The 24,241-nt window shown below is 43.2% G+C and overlaps 2 protein-coding genes across 6 annotated transcripts in view; one reads left to right on the top strand and one right to left on the bottom strand.

Annotated features, from left to right (window-relative positions):
• lrp1ab (low density lipoprotein receptor-related protein 1Ab) overlaps positions 1–24,241 on the top strand; it is a 114,032-nt gene that overhangs the window by 58,847 nt on the left and 30,944 nt on the right. For all 5 annotated transcript variants that reach the window (XM_054785859.1, XM_054785893.1, XM_054785885.1 and 2 more), the window contains exons 12-41: positions 704–884; positions 1,101–1,323; positions 1,409–1,598; positions 1,687–1,809; positions 2,279–2,419; positions 2,692–2,817; positions 4,151–4,267; positions 4,365–4,445; positions 4,515–4,682; positions 5,748–5,930; positions 6,301–6,498; positions 6,628–6,873; positions 7,078–7,275; positions 10,295–10,499; positions 10,571–10,735; positions 12,014–12,258; positions 12,985–13,116; positions 14,270–14,497; positions 14,605–14,779; positions 14,875–14,969; positions 15,057–15,206; positions 15,293–15,433; positions 15,897–16,025; positions 16,112–16,243; positions 16,309–16,443; positions 16,808–16,937; positions 17,057–17,183; positions 17,291–17,442; positions 19,614–19,738; positions 19,848–20,222. In XM_054785859.1, coding sequence (XP_054641834.1) covers positions 704–884; positions 1,101–1,323; positions 1,409–1,598; positions 1,687–1,809; positions 2,279–2,419; positions 2,692–2,817; positions 4,151–4,267; positions 4,365–4,445; positions 4,515–4,682; positions 5,748–5,930; positions 6,301–6,498; positions 6,628–6,873; positions 7,078–7,275; positions 10,295–10,499; positions 10,571–10,735; positions 12,014–12,258; positions 12,985–13,116; positions 14,270–14,497; positions 14,605–14,779; positions 14,875–14,969; positions 15,057–15,206; positions 15,293–15,433; positions 15,897–16,025; positions 16,112–16,243; positions 16,309–16,443; positions 16,808–16,937; positions 17,057–17,183; positions 17,291–17,442; positions 19,614–19,738; positions 19,848–20,222 — 5,016 coding nt within the window. The remainder of the gene's footprint in view (positions 1–703; positions 885–1,100; positions 1,324–1,408; positions 1,599–1,686; positions 1,810–2,278; positions 2,420–2,691; positions 2,818–4,150; positions 4,268–4,364; positions 4,446–4,514; positions 4,683–5,747; positions 5,931–6,300; positions 6,499–6,627; positions 6,874–7,077; positions 7,276–10,294; positions 10,500–10,570; positions 10,736–12,013; positions 12,259–12,984; positions 13,117–14,269; positions 14,498–14,604; positions 14,780–14,874; positions 14,970–15,056; positions 15,207–15,292; positions 15,434–15,896; positions 16,026–16,111; positions 16,244–16,308; positions 16,444–16,807; positions 16,938–17,056; positions 17,184–17,290; positions 17,443–19,613; positions 19,739–19,847; positions 20,223–24,241) is intronic.
• On the bottom strand, positions 21,234–23,246 carry LOC129187052 (galanin receptor type 1-like). The gene is made up of 2 exons (XM_054785957.1): positions 23,134–23,246; positions 21,234–22,993 (listed from the first exon to the last, which is right to left on the bottom strand). The coding sequence occupies exon 2, from the start codon at positions 22,554–22,556 to the stop codon at positions 21,492–21,494; it is 1,065 nt and encodes a 354-aa protein (XP_054641932.1). The 5' UTR covers positions 22,557–22,993; positions 23,134–23,246; the 3' UTR covers positions 21,234–21,491.

Genomic DNA, 24,241 nt, shown 5'->3' with positions numbered 1-24,241 from the left:
AGTCAAATGGGACCCATTATTGTCCACACACTCAATGCAGATCCAGTAGCTCTGAAGTTGGTAACCCATGACAAGATCGTGTTTCGAGCTGGTACGGGATCTTGTTTACCAAGATTGAAGTGCAAACGGAACGCTCGTTGTGTTGCAGTTACAGATTTGTTCGTTGTGATAAACGTTTCCACAATGAAAGCGCGACGCTCACCAGTCCAATTCATGGCAGCAACTGAAAAAGAAACGAAAAACAATGACATTATAAAGAAACAAAGCAAAATGGCATTATATGAAAAAAATGGCATTGTATGTACTTTTTTGTTTCTTTACTTTATTTGCCTTTTATTTAACCTACAAATGTGTCAGATCATTTTGCCCTGACCCTGACCATGTAAAATATTACATGGTCCAACCTCAAAATGTTCACCATGACCTCAGTAAGCTATAATGTGCTTTGTTTGTAAATATGTAATTTCACCATCAGCAGTCCCCTGAATCTTAATATGTCTTCTTACTAGGGCACGTTGAATACCTCAATTATTCCAAGTTTGAGGGCATAGTTTGGGGAATGTCCTTGAACAAGTTCCTTGTCTGTACAAAGGCCTAACCTGAAAGTTGCTATATCATATCATATATAGTACTTCCAAAACAAATCCTAGCTTCTACAAAAACTTCATGGAGGAAAATAAAAAGATGTTTCTTTTTATGTCAGGTATCCACACAGTGGAGGGGCTGGCGGTGGACTGGATGGGAGGCAATCTGTACTGGACAGATGATGGGCCTAAGAAGACTATCAGTGTTGCCAGACTGGAGAAGGCTTCTCAGACTCGGAAGACTCTCATTGAGGGCAAAATGAGCCACCCGCGTGCCATTGTAGTGGACCCCCAGAATGGGTGAATTGCTTAATGGCCTTTGTCTTCCCATAAGTGGAACTGTAGTACTGTAAAGTATTCAACTTGTTTTTCAAAGGTTTTTTTGTGTGTTTTTTTTACCCAGCAACACTGCAACTGCATGGGTCACATACTGATTCTGTTGGATACTTGTGGGAATTTCCTTAAAATAATAACAGAACTGACAACTCTAGTGTGTTCTCGCTCTTATTTTACCAGATGGATGTATTGGACCGACTGGGAGGAGGATCCGACTGAGAGTAACAGAGGAAAGATCAAGAAAGCCTGGATGGATGGCTCCCATCACCAAGTGTTACTGACTAGCAAGACAGTCCTGTGGCCCAATGGTTTGAGTCTTGACATTCCTCAGGGTATACTATACTGGGTTGACGCCTATTACGACCGCATTGAGATGGTTTACCTTAACACAACTGAACGAAAGGTTGGTTTTGCTTGAGATTGTAATCTCATAATGTTGACAGTCAGGACTTTGAGGTGTGATGCTTTTGTGCTTCCTAATTTTCTAGGTCGTGTATGAGGGCCAGGAGCTGATCCACGCCTTTGGTTTGTGTCACTACAAACAATTCCTCTTCTGGAATGAGTACCGCGGAGGTAGCATCTACAAGCTGGACACTATCACTAAGACAGTCACGCTGCTCCGCAATGAGAGGCCGCCCATCTTTGAGATCAGAGTGTATGACGCTCACCAGCAGCAAGGTAATCTTTTCATTCCGTATGATGAACTGGGAGGTAATTTTACACTTACTTATAAATGCATTAAAATGCACTATTTTGTCATGTAAAGGAACCAATGTATGCAGAGTTATGAATGGGGGATGCAGCAGTCTATGCCTTGCCATCCCTAATGGCAGAACATGCGCTTGTGCTGATGATCAAATCCTGGATGCCGATAATGTCACCTGCAAAGGTAAGGCAACGCAATGGATGAGTGCACTTGTATGGGTTCTGTGTGGTTCCTCACAAAGTTCAAAAACATGTATGATAGGTTTATTATCCGAAGGAGTGAATGTCTTTCTTTCTGTATGTGTCAGGCCTGTGATGGACAGGTGATCAGTGTCTGCCCAGCCTCTCGCTATAAGTCAGCCAGCCCCCTCATGACCCAAGCAACGATGAGCTGTATAGAAAATATCATCAATTTGCACTTTAATGGAAAGTTCATCACTCAGTAGGCGGGCAGTCTGTTAAAGCGTTCTCAACTTTGCTTTCCAGCCACAAACTAAACGATATACAATATAGTTTTACAGTATAGCTGCCAGCTCTGGGGGATTGAATCTTCAAATGTTATTGTAACTTTAAGATGGACAAAAGCCCACCTAGCCACTATTGTGTGGAAGTCTGGATTCAATGGCCCATCTGTTTCTGCTCCCATCCTGCAGCCAACCCCTCCTACATACCACCGCCAAAGTGCCAGGCCGGGGAGTTTGCCTGCAAGAACAACCGCTGCATCCAAGAGCGATGGAAGTGTGACGGGGACAACGATTGTCTGGATAACAGCGATGAGGCCCCTGAGCTTTGCCGTAAGTGTTCCATGCCTCTGTCATGGTTACTCAGCAACACTGAAATAAACACAGTGTTGTTTAAAGGCTCTTTGCTAATGTGAACAAACCAAGCACAAGCTGGAGCTTCCAAGAGTGTCTTTTTCAAGCAGTGTGACGTGGATGTGATGTCCTTGACCACACTTGATTGCATGATTACTTTTGCAGTTTATGTCTGTGTGTGGCTAAGAAATCAACTGAAGCAAATTAGAGTATCTTGGTTTATTCATGGTGCTTCCGATGTCTCCCACAAGACCAGCACACCTGTCCGGCGGACCGATTCAAATGTCAGAACAACCGCTGCATCCCTCTGCGATGGCTATGTGATGGTGACAATGACTGCGGCAATGATGAGGATGAATCAAACACCACCTGTTCTGGTATGTTCCAAGTCTTAGTGAAGGCAGTCTTGAGATTTATTTAAATTGAGAAACTTCCTGGATGAGAACATTTTTCCTGTGCGATTATTAAGATTATTAAGAAAATTGCATTAGATGCCAGCTTGATACAGTGGAAATGCCAAGGAATAATATATATTACGTTGACAATAAAATTCCCATCTTTTAATAAATTCATTATTCATGAATCAGTCTGGGGTTGGGCTACATTGTTCAAAGTACAATTTATGCTAACCCACTCGATAAGGTTCAATATTCAATCAATTTTAAGACAATTCTCACATAGCCTCAACTTTACCCTTCTCAAACACCACTGGGATGAACGAGAACAGAGGTTGTGAGTTAGCTCCAACATCAGTGACCTATGACCTCACAAATCTTCTTACCTGATTGACTAAGCATTCCCACAGACACACTCCAAAATCTTGTAGAAGTTCTTCCCAGAGGAGAGAAAGCTGTTATAGCTCCATAGTTGAACTTCCTGTTATGGCAGGGGTATGTTGCATGCATGTTGAGTGTATGTCGGAACTTATAACTAAATTAACTCCCAAGTCACTCGCACTGCACAAAATACACATAAAAGGACATATTAAATAAATACAATGCAAATACAATACAACTTTACAGTGAAAGATAGCATCTTAAAGGAAATATTTCATTATAATGGTATATTATTATATAGTGTTATTGTTATTATATAAAATCCTAACGTTAGTGGTTTATTTGTTGACAATAATATCATTTGGCGTCAATTTGTGGGACTACAAACATTTCAAAATCTGCATTGTTTTGTGACTCAGTAAAATAAAAAAAAAAGTTTATCCAGTCAAATTTTTTAATTGTACTTTTCTTAAAATCTCATCTTGTCTCATTCTTGTGGACCCAATCTCGTGAATTGTCTTGTCTTGTGGGCTGGGCTTTGCTAGCATTCAATAATCTTTATCATTAAAGCTGGTTGTGACGGTCGAGCGGTTGGGACCAAAAGAGTGGCCAATAATGGTGGGCGTGTCTCCTCTCTCTGAGCTTTTTATGTTCAGTTTCACTTCAGTGGTGATGTCTTTCCTTTTCCTTGGCGCACTGCCGCTTGGGAGACATAATTAAGTCACACACTGCATTGTTGTGCTGCGTGTTACGCGTATTCTTCCACCGGTGCACGCTGTAACTAGACCTCGAGTGAGTCTCATGTTATCAAATGGACCAAAATTATTTTTATATTTAATTTATGGGACTGCGTTTGTAACCACGAAACGTCATAACACGGAACGTCTTAAACCGAGGTCCTGCTGTACTGACAATATGTTTTGTTTACCACCAGCTCGCACATGCCCACCAAATCAGTACCCTTGTGCCAGTGGCCGTTGCATCCCCATCTCCTGGACATGTGACCTGGATGACGACTGTGGAGACCGCTCAGACGAACCAGACTCATGTGGTGCGTCTGCGCTACATGACTTTGTTTTAGTTTAAATAGCACATTTATTTTAGAAGTCATTTATTTTACACTACCTTTCTGCTTCCCTTCTTCCCAGCCTATCCCACATGTTTCCCTCTCACCCAGTTCACCTGCGCTAATGGCCGCTGCATCAACATCAACTGGCGGTGTGACAACGGTGAGTGTCTCATCTAAGTGTCTCCTTGTGTAATTTAGAACCATATTTTATGTGCGTGCTCCTGCACAGACAACGACTGCGGGGATAACAGTGATGAGGCCGGCTGCAGTCATTCCTGCTCCAGCGTGCAGTTTAAATGCAACAGTGGTCGCTGCATCCCAGAATACTGGACTTGTGATGGCGACAATGACTGCGGAGACTACAGTGACGAGACACATGCCAACTGTACTAATCAAGGTAAAGAACATTACATGGTGGTTAGATATTTTTTAATGTCTTCTAGTATGTTTTTTCATTGTAGTTATCTTTCTGTTTGCGGCTAGAAGGTTGTTACATTAAAGAGAGGTTCATCCTCTTTCACACCACATTTCCCCCCTTAATTGGCCTCTATTTTCTGTCTGTCATTTACAGCAAGTCTTCTTAGTGTCTCTGTTCAGGATGTGGTTATGTTTTGAGGTTAGCTAATAATTAAGCCATTTTGTGCCATTTGAAAATCTCCACAGCCTGTCTATGGAAGATTGTGTCTCTTTGGTTAACCACTGCAACAGCGTTATGGAAGAGCATACACCGCTGTGCACTGTGCTGTGCTGTTTAATGTACTGCTTGATCCATGCAGAATCCCAGCCAAGTGCTGTCAAATCCCAGCAAGCAGAAACAAGGCTCAGCATGACCTGTTGGTTTAATGAGCAATCTGCGCTCTGTATGTTTGCAGCCTGCCCTCTTGCAGCCATTATCAGAAATGAAAACGCAATACCATTGCCTTCCCCCGCCTTTTTTATTGATGTTCTGCTCTGAAAGGCCCAAGGTTGCCTGCTGTATCTGTGCCAAATGTTGACCTTTGTCATGAGGGACAGTCATTGTGTTACCTCCTCAGTGGTGCCCTTTATCCTCTTGTGACATCAATCAGAGGACTGTGTGCTATTGTTGTTTGACTTGGCACTGAGTCGGTAGTTGACCTAACAGTGCATCATATCAGCACATTAATTAATGGCTAGCAAGGCCTATTGTCGTTCCCCTCTGTCTTTGCCAGGTGCATGTAGTCAATCTGTATTGCTGGCTTGTATTACTAACTTCTGTTTGAATGTTATTACCTCTAAGACATCCCCTGTATTTCGTATTTGTGTACATGTATGGCTTCCCAAAAAAGGTCTTTCATTGGCATCTGCTGCCTTGTTCTTGTGAGAGCGCATGCTGCTGATTGCAGAAACGCACTAATGAGTGCTATTCTCCTTGCTTATTTGTCATTAAATAAATGATCCATCTCATATTTACTTTTCTCCAACTCATGCTTTGTATTTGCAGCTACTCGTCCCCCAGGTGGCTGCCATGTGGACGAGTTCCAGTGCCGTATGGACGGTTTGTGCATCCCCATGCGTTGGCGCTGTGATGGTGACACCGACTGCATGGACCTGAGTGATGAGAACAACTGCGAAGGTGTCACTCACATGTGCGACCCAGCCGTCAAGTTTAGTTGCAGGGACTCAGGTGAGGAAGATCTCAACTGCTACTAGAAAGTCAGTCATTTTATGATGGATGATGTATGCATCATCCCACAGTATGAGCATCTTTCCTCAATTAAGGATTTAAGGGATTTAAAACACTATTCACTATATTGCTGAATAGAGTTTTTATGTTTTTTGTCTATTAGTTATTCACTGTTTCAACTTGTTTTCCATTTTCAAGGCATGCATTTAGATTAGTAAAAATTAAAATTCATTATAATAAATCAATGTTAAGGCTGAGCTATTGTATTGCTCCTCTGAGAAAACAATTTCCATACATTTTACTGCCTAAAGACTGTGACATTGAGGTCAGTTGAGGGCAGAAGCTAAATCTTGTGTTGTGATGTCACCAGCTCGCTGCATCAGCAAGGCCTGGGTGTGTGACGGTGACAGTGACTGTGAGGACAACTCGGACGAGGACAACTGCGATGCACTGGTGTGCAAATTGTCTCACCACGTGTGCGCTACTAATGACTCCATTTGTCTTCCTGCTGAGAAGTTGTGTGACGGCACTGACGACTGTCCAGATGGTTCTGATGAGAAGCTCTGTGGTACGTTCTCCTTTACACATGTAATGCCTTCCACACATAGAGGAGAACATTAGAATTCAGTCAGTCCTACCTTGATACTTATAAAAAACTGCTTTCCAACCTGTGTCCTTCTGTTTGTGTGTCCTGCAGACTTGTGTTCACTGGACAACGGCGGTTGTAGTCACAACTGCAGTATCATTCCTGGAGAAGGCTTCATGTGTTCATGTCCCTTGGGCATGGAGCTGGGAGCAGACAACAAAACCTGCCAGATCCAGAGCTTCTGTGCCAAACACCTCAAATGTAGCCAAAGGTGTGAGCAGGAGAAGTCTAGTGTCAAGTGCTCCTGCTACGAGGGCTGGGAGCTTGAGGTTGACATGGAGAGCTGCAAAAGCACTGGTGAGGAAAATGTGTCTTTCAAAATGAAAGCAAAATCCGTGCATTAGATGCTTTCTAGTCCATAATGAGTCGTGTTACTGCTGTCGGTTCTTTGTCTCAGTTTGAGACAATCACAGATGCAGCTGTGTCAGGATGAGATCCAAGACAAACAGAGTATTAGTTGAGACACTAATATTTGGTCAATGTACACTTTCATGCCATTAGATCCCTTCAAGCCTTTCATCATATTTTCCAACCGTCATGAGATCAGAAGGATTGACCTGCACAAGGGAGAGTTCAGTGTCCTAGTGCCAGGCCTAAGGAACACCATCGCCTTGGACTTTCACCTCAGTCAGAGTACTTTGTACTGGACTGATGTAGTCGAGGACAAGATATACCGTGGGAAACTGTCAGACAATGGAGGTGAGTTTGCAACATACACATCTCACAGATTTTTAACAAACTAAAAAAAAAAGAAACAGCAGGGTGATACAATTTACAGCTTACCTCAGCTCATTCAAGATTCAAGATTCAAGAGAGTTTTATTGTCATGTGCATGGTAAAACAGCAGTTATACCATGCAATGAAAATCTTATTCTGTTCATTCTCCCAAGAAAAGAAAGAAAACAAATGAAAGAATAAGAACATAAGAAACATAAACACATAAACATATATACCAATAAATTAAGCAACAACAACAGACGAGACATTAATACAGTAAATAATACAAATAAATAAATAAATAAAGTGCTATGAGTGTGTGCGTGTGTTGCGTGCGGCGTGTGCGAGTGCTTCGTTGAGGAGCCTGATGGCCTGTGGGTAAAAACTGTTTGCCAGCCTTGTGGTCCTGGACTTCAAACTCCTGTAGCGTCTGCCTGACGGTAGGAGTGTGAATAGTGAGTGTTGTGGATGTGTGCTGTCCTTGATGAGGTTGTGTGTTCTGCGTAGGACTCTAGATTTATAAATGTCTTGCAGTGAGGGGAGGGCTGCCCCAACAATGTTCTGTGAGGTCTTGATCACCCGCTGGAGTGCCTTCCTATCACGTGTTGTACAGTTACCGTACCAAACAGTGATGGAGGCGGTAAGGACACTTTCGATAGTGCATCTGTAGAAGCAACTCAGGATTTTGGTGGGCATGCCAAATTTCCTCAGTCTTCTCAGGAAGTACAGTCTCCTTTGGGACTTCTTCAGAATTTGTTGGGTGTTGTGAGACCAGGTGAGGTCCTCGCTGATGTGTGTGCCAAGGAACTTGAAGGTTTTCACCCTCTCCACCTCAGTCTCATCAATAAACAGGGGTCTATGCGGCTCCTTTTCCCTTGTTCTTGGGTCGATGATCATCTCTTTAGTCTTATCTGTATTGAGAAGGAGATTGTTATCACGACACCAAGCTATGAGGTCCGCCACCTCTCTTCTGTATGATGTTTCAACACCACCAGTGATCAGTCCGATGACTGTAGTGTCATGACCATAGGTGAGGGTGGAAACATAGATCGACCGGTAAATTGAGAGCTTTGCCTTCCGGCTCAGTTCTCTCTTCACCACGACGGTCCGGTACAGCCACCGCATTACTGCAGACGCTGCGCCCATCTGCCTGATGCCCATGGCCTCGGATTTGGGGGTGCTGAGTCTCATCCCAGACGCTTCACACTCATATACAAACCGGCCATCAGGACCACATCATCTGCAAATAGCAGGGATCACATCCTAAGGCCCTGAACTGGACTCCCTCAATGCCTTTGCTGCGCCTACAAATTATGAACAGAATCAGTGACAAAGGGCAGCCTTGGTGGAGGCCAACATTCACAGGAAACAGGGTCGATTTATTGCTGGCAATTCGAACCAGGGTCCTGTTCCTGTCGTAGAAGGGCTGAATGGTACGTAGTAGCGCGCCACCAATCCCATACTCCTGGAGCACCCCCCACAGGACACTGCGAGGGACACGGTCGAATGCCCTTTTCAAGTCTAGAAAGCACATGTAGACTGGTTGGGCAAACTCCCAAGTACCCTCCAGTACCCTTGCAAGGGTGTGGAGCTGGTTCAGTGTTCCCCGTCCGGGACGAAAACCACATTGCACCTCCTGTAGCCGAAGTTCGACTAACGGTCATACCCTTCTCTCCAGCACCCTGGAATAGACTTTCCCAGGGAGGCTGAAGAGTGTGATCCCCCTATAGTTGGAACACACCCTCCGTTCACCCTTCTTGAAAAGGGGGATCACCACCCCGGTCTGCCAAGCCAGAGGTACTGTTCCCGACTTTGACGCAATATTGAAGAGACGTGTCGGCCAAGACAGTCCCTCAACATCCAGCGCCTTGAGGAACTGAGGGCGAAACTCGTCCACCCCCGGAGCTTTGCCACTGGGGAGCATTTTGACTACCCCACATACCTCAGCCACGGTAATGGAACTGTCTGCGTTCGTGTCCTCGGACTCTGCTTCCTCTATGGAAGGTATTGCATTGAGATTGAGTATATTATACACTTATATATTTAATTTATATGCTTATAAACAAACAATAAAACAATGAAAACACAACCTTCTGTATAGAGGCAAACATGCTTGACCGCATATTTCTCCCCCCCAAAAAGCAAAACAGACAGTTTCAGCAGTGGTGATTTGTGACCCTGAATAAATCTGCCAGGTCACGGCTGGCCTTTCCTTCTCCTGAAGCGCAGGTCTCCTTGCCAATCAAGGTTGTGTTCCCAGCACAGCACTCTGGGGGCACACGGAAGGCTTTGTCTCTTCCTATTTGTGTCAGCACTCACTGTGCGTGACTGCAGCCAGCAACACTGATCTCACGTAGGAGGCAAAACTCCTCTCAGTTCTCCCGGTTCCCAGCTCTCCGATGTCACAGGTCCAGTCGCGCCTGTGAGCTTTTATCCTCTCTCCTGCTGCTCGATATTGAAACCATTTCATAATCTTCACAGTTGTTGGTGTTGCTCTGCCGTGGTGCTAGATAAACATACAAACAAGTACAGAAAGCCAGCCATTACTGCAGCATTCCTTTAAACAAACCCGCTTGAGCTCTAATTGCAGCGCGCCACTTGAAGAACTTCCCTAATCACCCTCAGCCAGAAATGATTACATATTCTGGCTTAGCACTTAGTTTGCATGAGAGCCAGTTGTTTCTGGGAAATAATGAAAAGAGTCGGCAGTCTGGCATTGAAGGCTTGTTTTCTTAAAATTTTGGCTGTGTGGTGGGGAGGATATTGTGGGTGAAAACCACACTGGCAAAAACAGCAATAGTGCGTGCCATTCTTCACTGATGGATTCCATAAGAGTTAGGAATTCTAACAAGTCATTGTGCGTTCTTCTTGGAATGAAACCATAGACTGTTTAAGTGAGCATCAGCACAACCATAAAACACTACAATAAACTGAAAAATGGTGCAAAAAAAAAAAAAAAATTACAAACAATGAAGAATCATCATCATTTTGTGTTGTGTAGCTCTGACCAGTTTTGAGGTGGTGATCCAATATGGGCTGGCGACTCCCGAGGGCCTGGCGGTGGACTGGATAGCAGGAAACATCTACTGGGTGGAGAGCAATTTGGATCAGATTGAGGTGGCCAAACTGGATGGCACCATGAGAACAACCTTGCTGGCTGGAGAGGTGGAGCACCCCAGAGCCATCGCCTTGGACCCCCGTGATGGGTAAAGACACTCAGTTTCCCATGGCTGTATTTCACCATATAGTTGACAATCCATCTTGTTTCTGTTGTCAGTATTCTGTTTTGGACAGACTGGGATGCGAGTCTGCCCAGGATCGAGGCAGCGTCTATGAGTGGTGAGGGCAGACGCACCATCCACAGAGAGACGGGCAACGGTGGATGGCCCAACGGACTTACTGTAGATTATATCGAGAGACGCATTGTCTGGATTGATGCCAGGTAGATTTTGGCTATAGACTGAATACAGTGCTCTCTTTGCAGTGCGTTCACCCACACACGCCACACCACCCACTTGGTCTTTTTTTGCTTCTTTGCTTGCCACATATCATTTGTTTTGCCAAGAAGCAGATGTAGCTTTCATAGAATAACATACAGTACAGCCTTTTTATACATCCAGTGCATACAACAATTGGATATGCACTACAACAGGGCTGCTCAACCATTTTTTTATGCACACCACGTTTTCAGAAATCTAAGGACAGGGGGTAGCAAACTTCTTCTTACACTATATTCCTTTTTTGTGTATGTCACTGCAAGGCTTTTTTGTGTTTTCTATACCTTTCGAAATGACTAATATAGTCATAAATAAAGCTACTAAAGCCAATATATTTAGAGTCAAAGATACTCTATGTAACAGGAATACTCTGCTGTTCTTAAGGACCTACTGCAAAAATGCTAGTCAATGATTTTCTATATGACAGGAGCACCCTGCTGGTTTTAAGGACCTACTGCAAAAAACATTAGCCAAAGAGTGCTCTGGTGTTTTTGGCATGTGCTAGAAAAACACTTTGATAGCCACTGAGTACACTGAGAACAAATCTAACATAGCATCCAACATTTGCTTTTGTAATATATTTTTTTAATTACAAGTGACTTTGTGGACTTCCTGTATTAGTTGCTCCCAAGTTTTGAACTGAACCCGCGGGCCGATCTGATGTCTTTAAAGGAGCCAGATTTGGGCAGCGTGCCACCAGTTGAATAGAACTGCACTATAGGATCAGAACTGATTTAACTCAACCCCTTGGTTTGGTTTGGTTTGGTTTAGTTTATTTGAACATGAAGGTTACAATGGAATACATCTCGTGAATCATTTTTTGACAGTTCCACATGTCCAAAAGGAGTAGGAAGAAGCAAAGCTTATTTAATCCTACCCCCCATCCATTCTACATCTAGTACAGTACATGTAGTTCACTTCCTGGATTCCATGTCATGTTTTCAGTGATAGTCAGGATAACACATAATAGATAACGGTGAGATAACCGTCCCCCCAAAAAAAGAGAGAACAGAAAGAGAGAACCCCTTAGCTCGCATGGTGCATAAAGGCATGCTTAGATGTGTTTCGTGTGGAAGAACTTGCCCTTAACCCCATGAAACACCTTTGGGATGAACTAAAACAGATAGTGTGAGCCAGCAGAAAAATGTTCTTCGGAATGAATGATCCATTACCGTTGTACATATAGTGTTTCACTAATGTAAATGATACACGTCTCCTTCCAGGTCTGACGCTATCTACTCTGCCATGTATGATGGCTCAGGACTGATTGAGGTCTTGCGCGGTCACGAGTACTTGTCCCACCCCTTTGCTGTCACTATGTACGGAGGCGAGGTTTACTGGACTGACTGGAGGACCAACACTCTGGCCAAAGCTAACAAATGGACTGGGCACAACGTCACCGTAGTCCAGCGCACTAACACACAGCCTTTTGACTTGCAGGTGTATCACCCATCTAGACAACCACAGGGTAGGTTCTTCACCAGATACTACTGTGTATTGTAAAAACATATCTTATTTGCGTTTTCACAATACTTTTGTGATTCTGACTAGTGCTATTGACACAATGTGAGAGAGGTTTCCAGGGTGGTCCGACAATAATATAGACAATGGCATGAAGCAATTATTATCACAAGCCAGTGTACCGTCAAACTAAAAACAAGCTCACGGTACATTTAAAATTCATTTGTTGAGTATGTTGGTTCACAACACCTATTCCCAAGACAGATTTGACCTTTTAGAACTGAGATGTGTTGTCTACTCACATGGACAGTGCTTGGGAGACCCCCCGTAGCTTTTGAAAAAAGAAGTCACCACCTCACAATTTATCATTTTACACTCTTTATAATGTAATAATATGATATTTTCTTTTACAGTCTTTATAAATAGCACCCTCCCATTGCAACATAAATGTTATGTATTGATATCACACATATAAATGATAGACAAGATGGCCAAAGGATTGTCATATTCAACTGTCACTCAAGTGTTGAGACTTGAGGTATGTAATTAGACTGTCACGTTTGACTGACAGCTTCAACAAATTGCAATGACAGGGTGAGATAAAAAGTTGAGTTGCTCTTTTTTGACATTCCTAAGGGATCAACTGATGGAAAAGTCTTTCCCACACATTATTGGGGAATTAGAGAGAATAACTGATGACACTGCAAACCCTCTTTTTCCACCCCCCACACAGCTCCAAACCCATGTGCAGCCATTGATGGAAAAGGTCCTTGCTCTCATCTTTGTCTCATCAACTTCAACCAAACCTTCTCCTGTGCCTGCCCTCACCTCATGAAGCTGCAAGCTGATAAACGCACATGCAAAGGTGAGGACAACATATATCATCATATATCATATCATATATACAACATATATACACTATCCGCAGCGTGTTTTTGGTTTACGCCACAATTTATCTCGCTGTGCGTGCATTATTCGTTTAGCGTACAATACACTAATACACTGCTTGTGTCCATCTGTATTCTTAATATATATATTTTGTTATAAGAAAATGTCCTTCCTTGTTAGCTAGCAAACAAAATAGCAACCGGAACCGAAGTTATGTCGCCCGCCCACGATGTCATCAGCTGTCATGTCATCGTCTGACTCTCAAAAATGTTAACACAAAACATCTTTTTATAGTTTTATAATTATAGTTTTACATGCATGAATCTATTCTAAATGTATATAAATGATGAATCAAAGACATAAATGAACATTTAATGTTACTTTGACCTTGATTGAAGACCACTGTTCGGCGACAGCAAGACACCATATGGACACCATCTTCCTGTTTTGTCATGAGTTATTTCTTGAATTCAATAGCGTTTCTCACCTGCTTTATCAAAATGCTGGCGCTTGCAACTTTTTTTTTGGCTCCGTTTTGGGCTACAGTATTGAGGTGAGAAACACTACTGAATTCAAGAAACAACTCATGTCAAAACAGGACAGCGGTGGTGGGGCGGCATTGGCTCAGGTGGTACAGTGGTCGTCTCCCAACCTGAAGGTTACAGGTTACAGGTTCGATCCTCCGTCCTCCCGTGATCATGTCGAAGTATCCTTGGGCAAGATACTGGAACCCCCAGTTGCTCCTGATGCTGCGTCATCAGTTGGTAAATGTGCTAACAGTGTCAAAGCACTTGGAGTGCCTTGAAGGTGGAAACGCGCTATACAACCACTTACCATTAATCTCACTGCCACATAGTGTCACATCAAGAATCACATTCTCAGTGAAGATAAAAAGTAACCTTAAATGTTCATTTTTCCCTTTCATTCATCATTTATATGCATTTCGAAGTGTTTTCTGCATGTCAAACTATAATTGTAAAACTATAAAAATGTGTTGGCTTTCTGGAAGCGATTATTTGGATTTATATTATTTCTTATGGGAAAATCGATTCAAGTAGCATCAGACCTTCTGGAATGAAATACAGTAGTCATGAATGTCTACATCGCTGTGTTTATTTTTGTGTTTGCAGAGTCCCGCAAGTTCCTTCTTTATGCTCGCCAAATTGAGATCCGGGGTGTGGACATCGACAACCCTTACTACAACTACATCATCTCCTTCACTGTGCCGGACATAGACAATGTGACAGCAGTGGACTACGATGCGGTGGAGCATCGAATCTATTGGTCAGATGTCCGAACGCAGACCATCAAAAGAGCGTTCATCAATGGCACAGGCGTGGAAACTGTTGTCTCGGCAGGTAAGGAATAAATGTTGATTTAGTTGATTGTGTCTCCAGTTTCTGTCTAAGAATACACATGGTCTGGGCGGTCTAACGTTTAGTGCTGTGATTGTGACCTTCATTAGACCTTCCTAACGCTCATGGGCTGGCAGTGGACTGGGTGTCCAGGAACCTTTTTTGGACCAGCTATGATGCCAATAAGAAGCAGATCAATGTGGCCAGACTGGATGGCTCCTTTAAGAATGCCGTCATTCAAGGTTTAGACAAGCCTCATTGTCTGGTGGTGCATCCCCAGTTAGGGTGGGTGTGGGTTTTTTTTTCCAGTTCTCATTCGTATCTACAGTAGATTGTAAAAGTGCTTAGCTGGAGCTCATCTCACATTTGTAACACCACAGGAAGTTGTACTGGACCGATGGTGACAACATAAGCATGGCCAACATGGACGGTACCAACCACACCACACTCTTCATCAACCAGAAAGGACCAGTTGGTGAGCAGTTGTACAGCATTGGATCTTTATTTCATTCTAAACTAAATGCATGGATTAAGCATATGATTAATATTTGTACCCACCCAGGCCTTTCCATCGACTATGACAAAGAGCAACTGTACTGGATCAGCTCAGGAAACGGCACCATTAATCGCTGTCAGCTGGACGGATCCAAACTAGAGCTCTTGGAAGGCGTTAAAGGCAAACTCACCAAGGCCACAGCATTGGCTATAATGGGTAAGAGATTTTTCTCTCACAGTCCTAATGTCATAATTTCAAATGATAATGTGCATTTTTATCAATTGTAAATTCCCTTGCTGTAGGAGACAAGCTGTGGTGGGCAGACCAGGCATCTGATCACATAGGAACATGCGACAAGAAGGATGGCGGTAACTGGAAGGTTTTGAGGAACAACACTTCTTCTATGATGCACATGAGGATCTATGACGAGGACGTACAGAAAGGTAAAACAAACACCACACTATTGCATTTCATAACAGGTCAATCAGCAGTACAGTATATACCGTAAATGCTCTAATTATAGCTGAGGTGTTTATCTATGTAAACCACAAAAAGGAGGGGTGTTAATGGGAGAGATGCCGTTTTTTGCTGAAATTTGAAAACTCATTGTATGCAACTTAAGTGTTTAACTTCAATAATGATTCATAGCGCAGGAGAAAGTGGAAAGGACAACAGCTTTCTTTGACCACATGGTAATTTACTAACAAGTATATTGCATAACACAGCAGCAATAGAACCAGTGTTGTAATACCGGTAAACCAGCATTAATACCGCTGATGAGTTCCTTGTAAACAGCAAGTGTACCTAATGTTGTTCTCTTGAAGTGTATATATATTTGAGGAGTTGGGAAAATGAGTGTAATCTAATTTGGTCTCTGATCACTCTCTCTTTCTCTCTCTCCTTCAGCGAGTGTCAATCTATGTAGTAACAACAATGGAGACTGTTCCCAGTTGTGTTTGCCCACCTCGCCAACCACAAGGGCCTGCATGTGCACTGCTGGTTACAGCCTCAAGACAGGACAGCAGTCCTGTGAAGGTAACACAGTGGCCTCTCGTCAACACAATAGGAGTGCAGTAGTGTATGTCCTAGAATACAAATAAACATGGTCTCTCTCTGAGCAGGTATGGGCTCTTTCCTGCTTTACTCTGTCCATGAGGGAATTAGAGGAATTCCGCTCGACCCAGCCGACAAATCTGATGCCTTGGTGCCAGTGTCTGGCACCTCTCTGGCTGTCGGCATCGATTTCCATGCTGGTGAGTGAGAAATAGCAGGACCAAGACAGACTAGTGTCAATGGATAACATACTGGTCCTTTTCAGAGAATGACACCATCTATTGGGTGGACATGGGCCTGAGCACCATCAGCAGGGCCAAGAGAGATCAAACATGGAGAGAAGACGTGGTCACCAATGGCATCGGCAGAGTGGAGGGCATTACTGTTGACTGGATTGCAGGTCTGGTCTTCATAGTGGGACATTTTTGCCATTTGTGCATGCTCCATAATTTTCCCTCCAGCAAATCAGGGATTACCTAGTTGTTCTTTCACTCATGATGTAGTTTTTGACAAGCCAAAAAGAGTGCAAATTAAACAAGGTGAGTCTGCATTTAGCGTTATGCTTCAAAAATGGAAGCTTCCAGTTTTAATACAGATTTAGTACAGAACATTTCTCTTTTCACATTATTCTTTCTGCACTGTAAGTTTTCTATTGCCAGGTACTGTATCATCTTTTCATTAATTATACAGTTTTTATTTTTTTAACATTTCTTAATTTGTATTTTTCTAATAATTGTGTGCACTCTTCCTTGTCTTCCTTGTAGGAAATATTTACTGGACTGACCAGGGCTTTGATGTGATTGAGGTGGCCAGGCTAAATGGCTCCTTCCGCTATGTGGTCATCTCCCAGGGCCTGGACAAGCCCAGAGCCATCACTGTCCACCCTGTCAAAGGGTAAGGCTGCTTGCCAGCAGTTTACTGTCATCTTGCTTTGAGCAACTATTTACAAACGTGTTACTGTTTTCTATAATTAGTGGAAAAACTTGCATAATCCCCTGTGTTCTTTTGTCAAGGTATCTGTTCTGGACAGAATGGGGTCAGTACCCCCGTATTGAACGGTCTCGACTGGACGGCTCTGAGAGGTTAGTCTTGGTCAATGTGAGCATCAGTTGGCCCAATGGGATCTCCATCGACTACACGGTATGGACTGCAGCTACTGTAACCTCTTAGGTTTTACTAATGCTGTGTCTTGTTTGCACATCTTTTTAGACTGGCGACACAGTGTTATATGTGGTTTATGTCTGTAGGAGGGGCTGTTGTATTGGTGCGATGCCAGAACAGACAAGATTGAGCGCATCAACCTAGAGACTGGAGAGAACCGAGAGTTGGTGCTTGCCAACAACAACATGGATATGTTTGCAGTCTCTGTGTTTGAGGATTACATCTACTGGAGTGACAGGTTAGCCTCACATATGTACAATAAAAGAAATGTTTTTCCAAAATAAAAAAAGTTAATAGAATTAAAGAAAACAGTCTATATTCAGTATATGCTCATCAGTGGAACACAAGAGTTCATAAGAGGTAATCTGTACGCGGTGATAACATTCACTGTATGTACAGTCAAACCTGTCTTAGCGGCCACCTTTATAGAACGGCCACCTGCCTATAGCAGCCACTGAAAAATCCCCCGCAACAAATTTACATGTTATAGACCCTGTGTATAGCAGTCACCTGTCCAACGCGGCCAGCGGCCACCCATTTTGTCTCCCTTGGTCAATATCTGACTGCATATAGCGGCCAAATTACCAACTCAAGTAGAAGCTTCATGCACGAAAAAGTTTAGTTTTTCAATCGTGTGTAGACTTTAATTACTGAGTCCTGGCTCAGTCACAATCGTTCACAAGATCTACACAAACTGTCAGTTGTTCCACATAAAAAAGCTGTCTTCTTTTGAGCTTGCTATTTCCTGGTCAAACATGTAACTTTAAGAGCACTTGCACCACAACATTACCGCAAATTAGGCTGGGAACAGGACGTGCTCCCAGCGACGCTACAATAAAAAAAAACATACGCTAGCATGCATGCGGCGGCGGGAGCAAAACTGAGCTCGGTTGTACTTAATTGAAGTATTCTGGAATGTCTTCTGTATTCGACACAAAAAAAGCCGTCAGTTAACTTTTCAGTGTTATTCAGCTCCGAAGCAAAGAAGGAAACTTCTCCTGTTGCTTCTGCCAACTTTATTTATTGAATGCGGCCACCAGACAGCAGCTCAGAACACACACACATCTCTCAGCATCGTCTCTCCTTCCTGCTTGCCCACAAGGCAAAGGTTAAACAAGCCCCATTACATAGCTGTCCAGCCAATGCCTGTAAGAAATGACACCGTTTATTTCCTGGTGTGCACTGGTCAATACTGTAATGCCGCTTGTTGTGGGGAAGGAGAGACTCACGTCGCCGATGCACTTTAATGGCTTTATTAACAGCGGAGAACACTGCAGGACTTTACATCCACGCCAACATAAACACACTTCCCAACTCTCTCGAAACTCACAGCTAGCACTGAGCCTAGCTCTCCTGCTCGGGACGCCCACCGTCACTTCCCGTCACTTCCTGATGAACTAAAACTGTAATGACACTCTGCCGTATAAAAAGTAAAATATTAAAAACAAGCGTAAGACATTACTAGCACAGCTTTGTTCTGTGGGTCGTGGATATATTCTATCAGTTATTATTAAGCCTCTAGCTTCTTTTTAGTAAGTAAAAACCTTGGCTATGATTGCACTACATTGTTATGTAGACCTACAAAGTACACTTGGAAGAACAAGAGGTGAATAAATGTATTGCAACTGATGTGAAACTGATGAGGGGTAGGATTAAATAAGCTTTGCTTCTTCCTACTCCTTTTTGGACATGCAAAATTGTGAATTGTACTATGTGATGTGCTACTGTTTGACTCATGCATGTTCAGGATTAAAACCATGAACCATGATAATAACAAGCCTAGTAGTGCTGTACAACTTTTTTCCGCAGTCGGCAGTGCCCTCTACTGGTCAACATTATTTTTTTTTTCCTTTTTTTCTCTTTTTTTTCCTCTACTGGTCAACATTCAAACTGGATGGCAACCTGTCTATAGAGGCCACCTGTCTATAGCGGCCACTTTTGCAGACTCCCTCTAGTGGCCGCTATAGACAAGTTTGACTGTATATGTATGATACCGACATGATACCGACTTGACTAAAATGCATTAAATAAGGCAGTATGTTAATTAATTTAATTTTACCTTATTTGTACCTGATTTATTTATTTATTTCAAAGAAATAATGCATATTCATGAACATTTAAATGTAATTATGCCAGAATTAGTCAGAAATTTTACATCTGTAGTTGCAGGCCAGTCAAAGGAAATTACTAGGAGGAAGAATTTATTGTGTCTTTAATAACATTTTTTGCTTTTCAGTCCTGCTGTTTGTCCTTTCTTTCCATTTCTGGGTAAAGGCTGTCCCTCTTACCCTTAGAGAGAAAGTGAATATTTCCATTTCAAAAGAGTCTGAACTATGTGTGCACATTGCTTGAGGATGGAGATCTGTCATGTCTTTATGTAAAATAGGATTATCATTTTGTTTTGCACAGGACTCATGCAAATGGCTCCATTAAAAGAGGAAATAAAGACAATGCCACAGATGCAGTCCAGCTCAGGACTGGCATTGGTGTACAACTAAAAGATATTAAAGTCTTTAACCGGGCCAGGCAGCAAGGTAGGAAATCACACAGAACTCTCTGTAAATATACAGTATACATTTCTTATATAGTCACCAAATCCCAGCAACAGGTGAATTTGTCAATGTTCCTCATTTTTTTCTCCAGGCACCAACGTCTGCAAAAACAGCAACGGTGGCTGTGAACAGCTTTGCCTTTTCCGAGGCAACGGGAAGCACACCTGCGCCTGCGCTCACGGCATGTTGGCGGAGGACAACCGCAGTTGCCGCGACTACGAAGGCTACCTTCTCTACTCAGAACGCACCATTTTAAAGAGCATCCACTTGTCTGACGAGACAAACTTGAATGCGCCGATAAAGCCATTTGAAGACCCCGACCATATGAAGAATGTCATTGCCTTGAGCTTTGACTACCATGGGGGCGGAGGGAGGGGAGCCAACCGCATCTTCTTTAGTGACATCCACTTTGGCAACATCCAGCAGATCAACGATGATGGCACGGATCGCAAGATTGTGGTGGATAGTAAGTATGGGGTATTGTTTCACTACTTGTCATAACATTAGGCACACCTGCACAATACAAGAGCTGTATGAAAAATTCTTCCTTTATTAATGATAAAATGCACGCTCATAGATAACAATATATCCCACCCGAAGTCATCTGGATTTTTGAAAGTGTTAAGACACCTACAGGGCATTAAAATATAATCATCATTAAACCTATAAATCAGAATAATGCTCATTATTTTTTGACACTGTCAGAGTGGTATTCATTTATATGTTTGTTATGCCTGCAGTATGGTCTATATTGTGTATTACTGCAGCACATCAGAGTGAGAGGTGTTTCATTTTTTGTCCCTCTCGTTGAGGGTTACCAAAATATTAAACCAACCGCTTTTGCGATCAAGTGATACTTAATTAATTCAGTACGTAATTCGGTACGTACGGGGTTCAGCACATCAGGCTCACTATCAGCAGATCCGCATTCCGTGCTTCTCGACTTCTTCCCACATCCCGAAATCATGCATGTTGGGTCTATTGCAGACTCTAAATTGTACATAAGTGTGAATGTGTGTGTGAATGGTTGTTGGTACACAGTGTATGTGTGCTGTGATTAACTCCTGACCAGTCCACGGTGTACCCCACCTCTTGCCGAAAGCCTGAAAGAGACTCCAGCAGACTCTGGACCCTAATGAAGACAAGCGCTATAGAAAAATGGATGGATGGAATAAAAACAAATTATTACACTTTGACAGTGTCAATTAAAAGGTAGTAGGCATTTAAAGGCATTTTCTTCATTCACGACTCTGTGTAGGTGTACCTAATTAAGTGACCCATAAGTGCGTGTCGTCGTGTATGGCCTGGTGGTATCTTTTTTTTCTCCATCCTCTGCATCCTTCTGTGACACTGTTGACATCAGGGACACATTGGGGGCTGCCTACGACACTTAAACACACACATACTATGCTATTTGCTTCCAGATTCATGTAGAACAAACAGATAACAGGTACATGAGATTGATATGTTTAATGATGTTACATCAAGACCATGAGTTTGAAGACCGTGAAAAGTTTGGTAAAAATTTCCCCCCTTCTAAACTACGCTTGAGCTTGTTTAATTTTGTTATCTAGTTGAGGTTACAGCGGTTTCATTGTTTGTAGTCGATTATAAAGACAGCATTTCTATTCATAACTGAAACACATTAATATTAGTGATCTTTTCTGTACATTGTTTGTGTTGTGTGTAGTGTATGCATCCAGATTTGAATAAGGTAGTGTATTGAGGGATCAGTTTAAGTTTCTGAGCTTGTGTCCAGCTCAATGCTCTCTACCATGTCTCCGCCCATCATCATGTGAGGACAACCAGTCAGAGAGTTTTTGCAGAAGTTCCACCGCTCTCTCCCAAGCTCCAGCAGCTCTCTTCTAAACTTCTGAGACATAAAGCCATACAGCACAGGGTTTACCACCGCTACTGAGGATGCTAACAATCTGGACAAGATGGCAATGGTATTGTAGCCCTGTGAGCCTTGAATGGTTCCTCCGATGAAGGAGAACATGAGCGCGTAGGATGGCAGCCAAAGGAGAGTGAAGACCAGGACTAAGAGAGCTGAAGTGTGAGTGACCTGGCTCTGGTAGTGCTCCAGCTGAGGGGCATTCCCAAGCAGCCGTGCATGTTGGAGAAAGCAGTAGATCTTTGTGTACATCAGCACGATGATTCCCAGAGGTAGGACGAAGCCAAAGAGGAAGAGGCTGATGCTGTAGACAAGTTGACTGAAGCCTGAGAGAAAGGCAAAGCAAAACACAGCTCTGGATGTTGTTACTGTGCGGAAGGCAAACTGTGGCGCTGCCAATGCTGAGGCAGGAAGCCAGAGAAGCGCTACTGTCACTTTCACGCGTTTGTGCATTCTCGAGCGGTACGCCCAGGTAGGGTGGACTACTGTGAGGTAACGAGTTACAGCCAGTGCCGCCAAGGTAAAGACAGATGCAGATGAGCAGGCCACGCCCAGGAAGCTGACTGCTTTGCACAGGAAGCTACCAAAAGGCCAGAATCCCAACGTGATGGCTGACGTGTGGAAGGGAAGGCATAGCAGCAACAGCAAATCAGTTGCACTCAGAGCCAGCAGGAGGGTGTCAGTACCATGTGGGGGGTGACCGTCTCGCCTCCTCCTGCCTGTTAGGATTGTGATGACCAGGATTTGGCCCACCAGGCCAGTCACTAAGATCATTCCATCCAGAATGGGCACTAGAACCTTAATTACAGCCTCCTCTTCCCTGTTCCTTTGGCTGAGCATGCTGCTGTTTACATGCTGCCCTGCCATTTCCATGCGTTCCCAATTAAAGTCACCTAAATCATTCATCTAATAGCCTGTTAATGTTGAGCATGTTGAGTGTGGGATGTACACACTGTGTCAGGGGAATCGCAGGCAATGACCACACTCCATTAAGACAGCTCACCCTTTCATAATGATAGCCATTAGTAAAGCACATCTAACCGCACGTCACTTCCTTGTTAAAATTTGTCATCTGTGAAGGAGTGATAGTAAAACAAAACCACTCATTCTGTCAAGTGTAGTTCAAATGTCCTTTAAAAAATGTCAGTAGCACACAAAGAATGCTGAATGTCCAGTTGTGCGAAGAAAAAATAAAAAACACAACCTCAAAGAGCAGTCCTCGCATACCGGCACTGGCTTTGCTGCATCAGCATGTTCTTCAATAATCCCTTGCAGCAGCTTGTGTCAAACCCAGGGAGATTTCAGCGCCGTAGTACTCCATGTCTGTATCGATTTCTTGGCACCTGGCAACAATGGACAAATTCACCTGGAAGGTTTGGTTACAGTCATTCCACTTTAAAGGCAGTCAATTCTACTTGTTGTGGTTGCTGCAATAGCAGGCAGCTTGTCCACTTCGAAGCTCCTTGCAGTCATGTCGACTCACCTACAAAAAGAGCTTCCATCGTTGCATTCATGATAAAAAGGGATGATAAAAGTCACAGTAACAAAAGGTAATAGTTATACCCCTACGGATGTGAGAAATGCTCTGTCCTGAATTGTACGACCAGGTAATCTGTAAGCAGGCTTCTCCCACTGTTTGAGCAGTAACCGTGGGCTGAGCAAGGCAAGGGGAGGGGGCCACCTTATGTAACACTGTCTGGAACCCACTTTATCTATTTTCCATCTTGATTGTAAGCAGTTACCTTTTTATCATTTTGGTTTTGTGCATCCTGAGCAGCAAGGATAAAAAGCACACCCATGACTTTATGTGTGTGTTTAGGTTGTTAATTCTCCTTTTAGGTGCATTCTGTCAGATAGGGATTAGTGCTCCATTTAGATATGGTAGGGCTCTTTGTCATCCATCTGAAATGTCTGAAAAGGCTTTGTTGACTTTCTGCAGAGAGCAAACATCTGCTTGGAGTGTACACAATGTGTTCATATTGGTGGTCATAAATATGATTGCTGGTATGACTAACAGATGGATGCACACCTTGGAGCCTGTAAGGCTTCATGTTAGAATGCATCATATGTGGAAGGTGCATGACACATTTTAGGAATATGCCTTCTTCAGGAACAAGAGGGCAACTACAGTGTGTTGGCCTCCCTCAAGGCTCACTTCTCAAGCTGTTCCGTGTCAGTTTTCTTCTCGGCTAAAGAATCGGCTATGAATGAGGAAATCCGCAGGGAGTTGGATTTGTATGTGCAGGCAGCCAGCCATGAAGTGTCAGGACGATACACGCACACACATACAGTACTCTTTAAACACCCTGCAGGAACAGCAGTGCACACTCTCTGTGTGATGCCACTCACTTTTTACTCTCTCTTTCTCTTTAACCTTGTCTTTCACCCTCATTGCATTGCACCATTCTTAAAGTGATCAAGATGCATCTCGTTAAACTAGTCATTAACTAAAGTGCCTCTTGGGAGAGCGCAGACCTCCAGCAAGGCCACACAATTGTAATTTTGCACCCCCATAGACAGCAACCTTTTGCGTATGTCTGAATATGGAAAATATTCAAGTTAAAAAAGGAAAATATGTTCTTAGTAGCAAC

Source organism: Dunckerocampus dactyliophorus, chromosome 1 (genome assembly GCF_027744805.1).
Source record: "Dunckerocampus dactyliophorus isolate RoL2022-P2 chromosome 1, RoL_Ddac_1.1, whole genome shotgun sequence".
Classification (NCBI taxonomy): Eukaryota; Metazoa; Chordata; class Actinopteri; order Syngnathiformes; family Syngnathidae; genus Dunckerocampus; species Dunckerocampus dactyliophorus.
Note: the sequence above shows the minus strand (reverse complement) of the source record. Positions and strands in the feature narration are given on the sequence as shown.

Coding starts and splice junctions, on each gene's coding strand:
- LOC129187052 (XM_054785957.1), bottom strand. CDS start 22,556: ATGAATGATTTAGGTGACTTTAATTGGGAACGCATGGAAATGGCAGGG.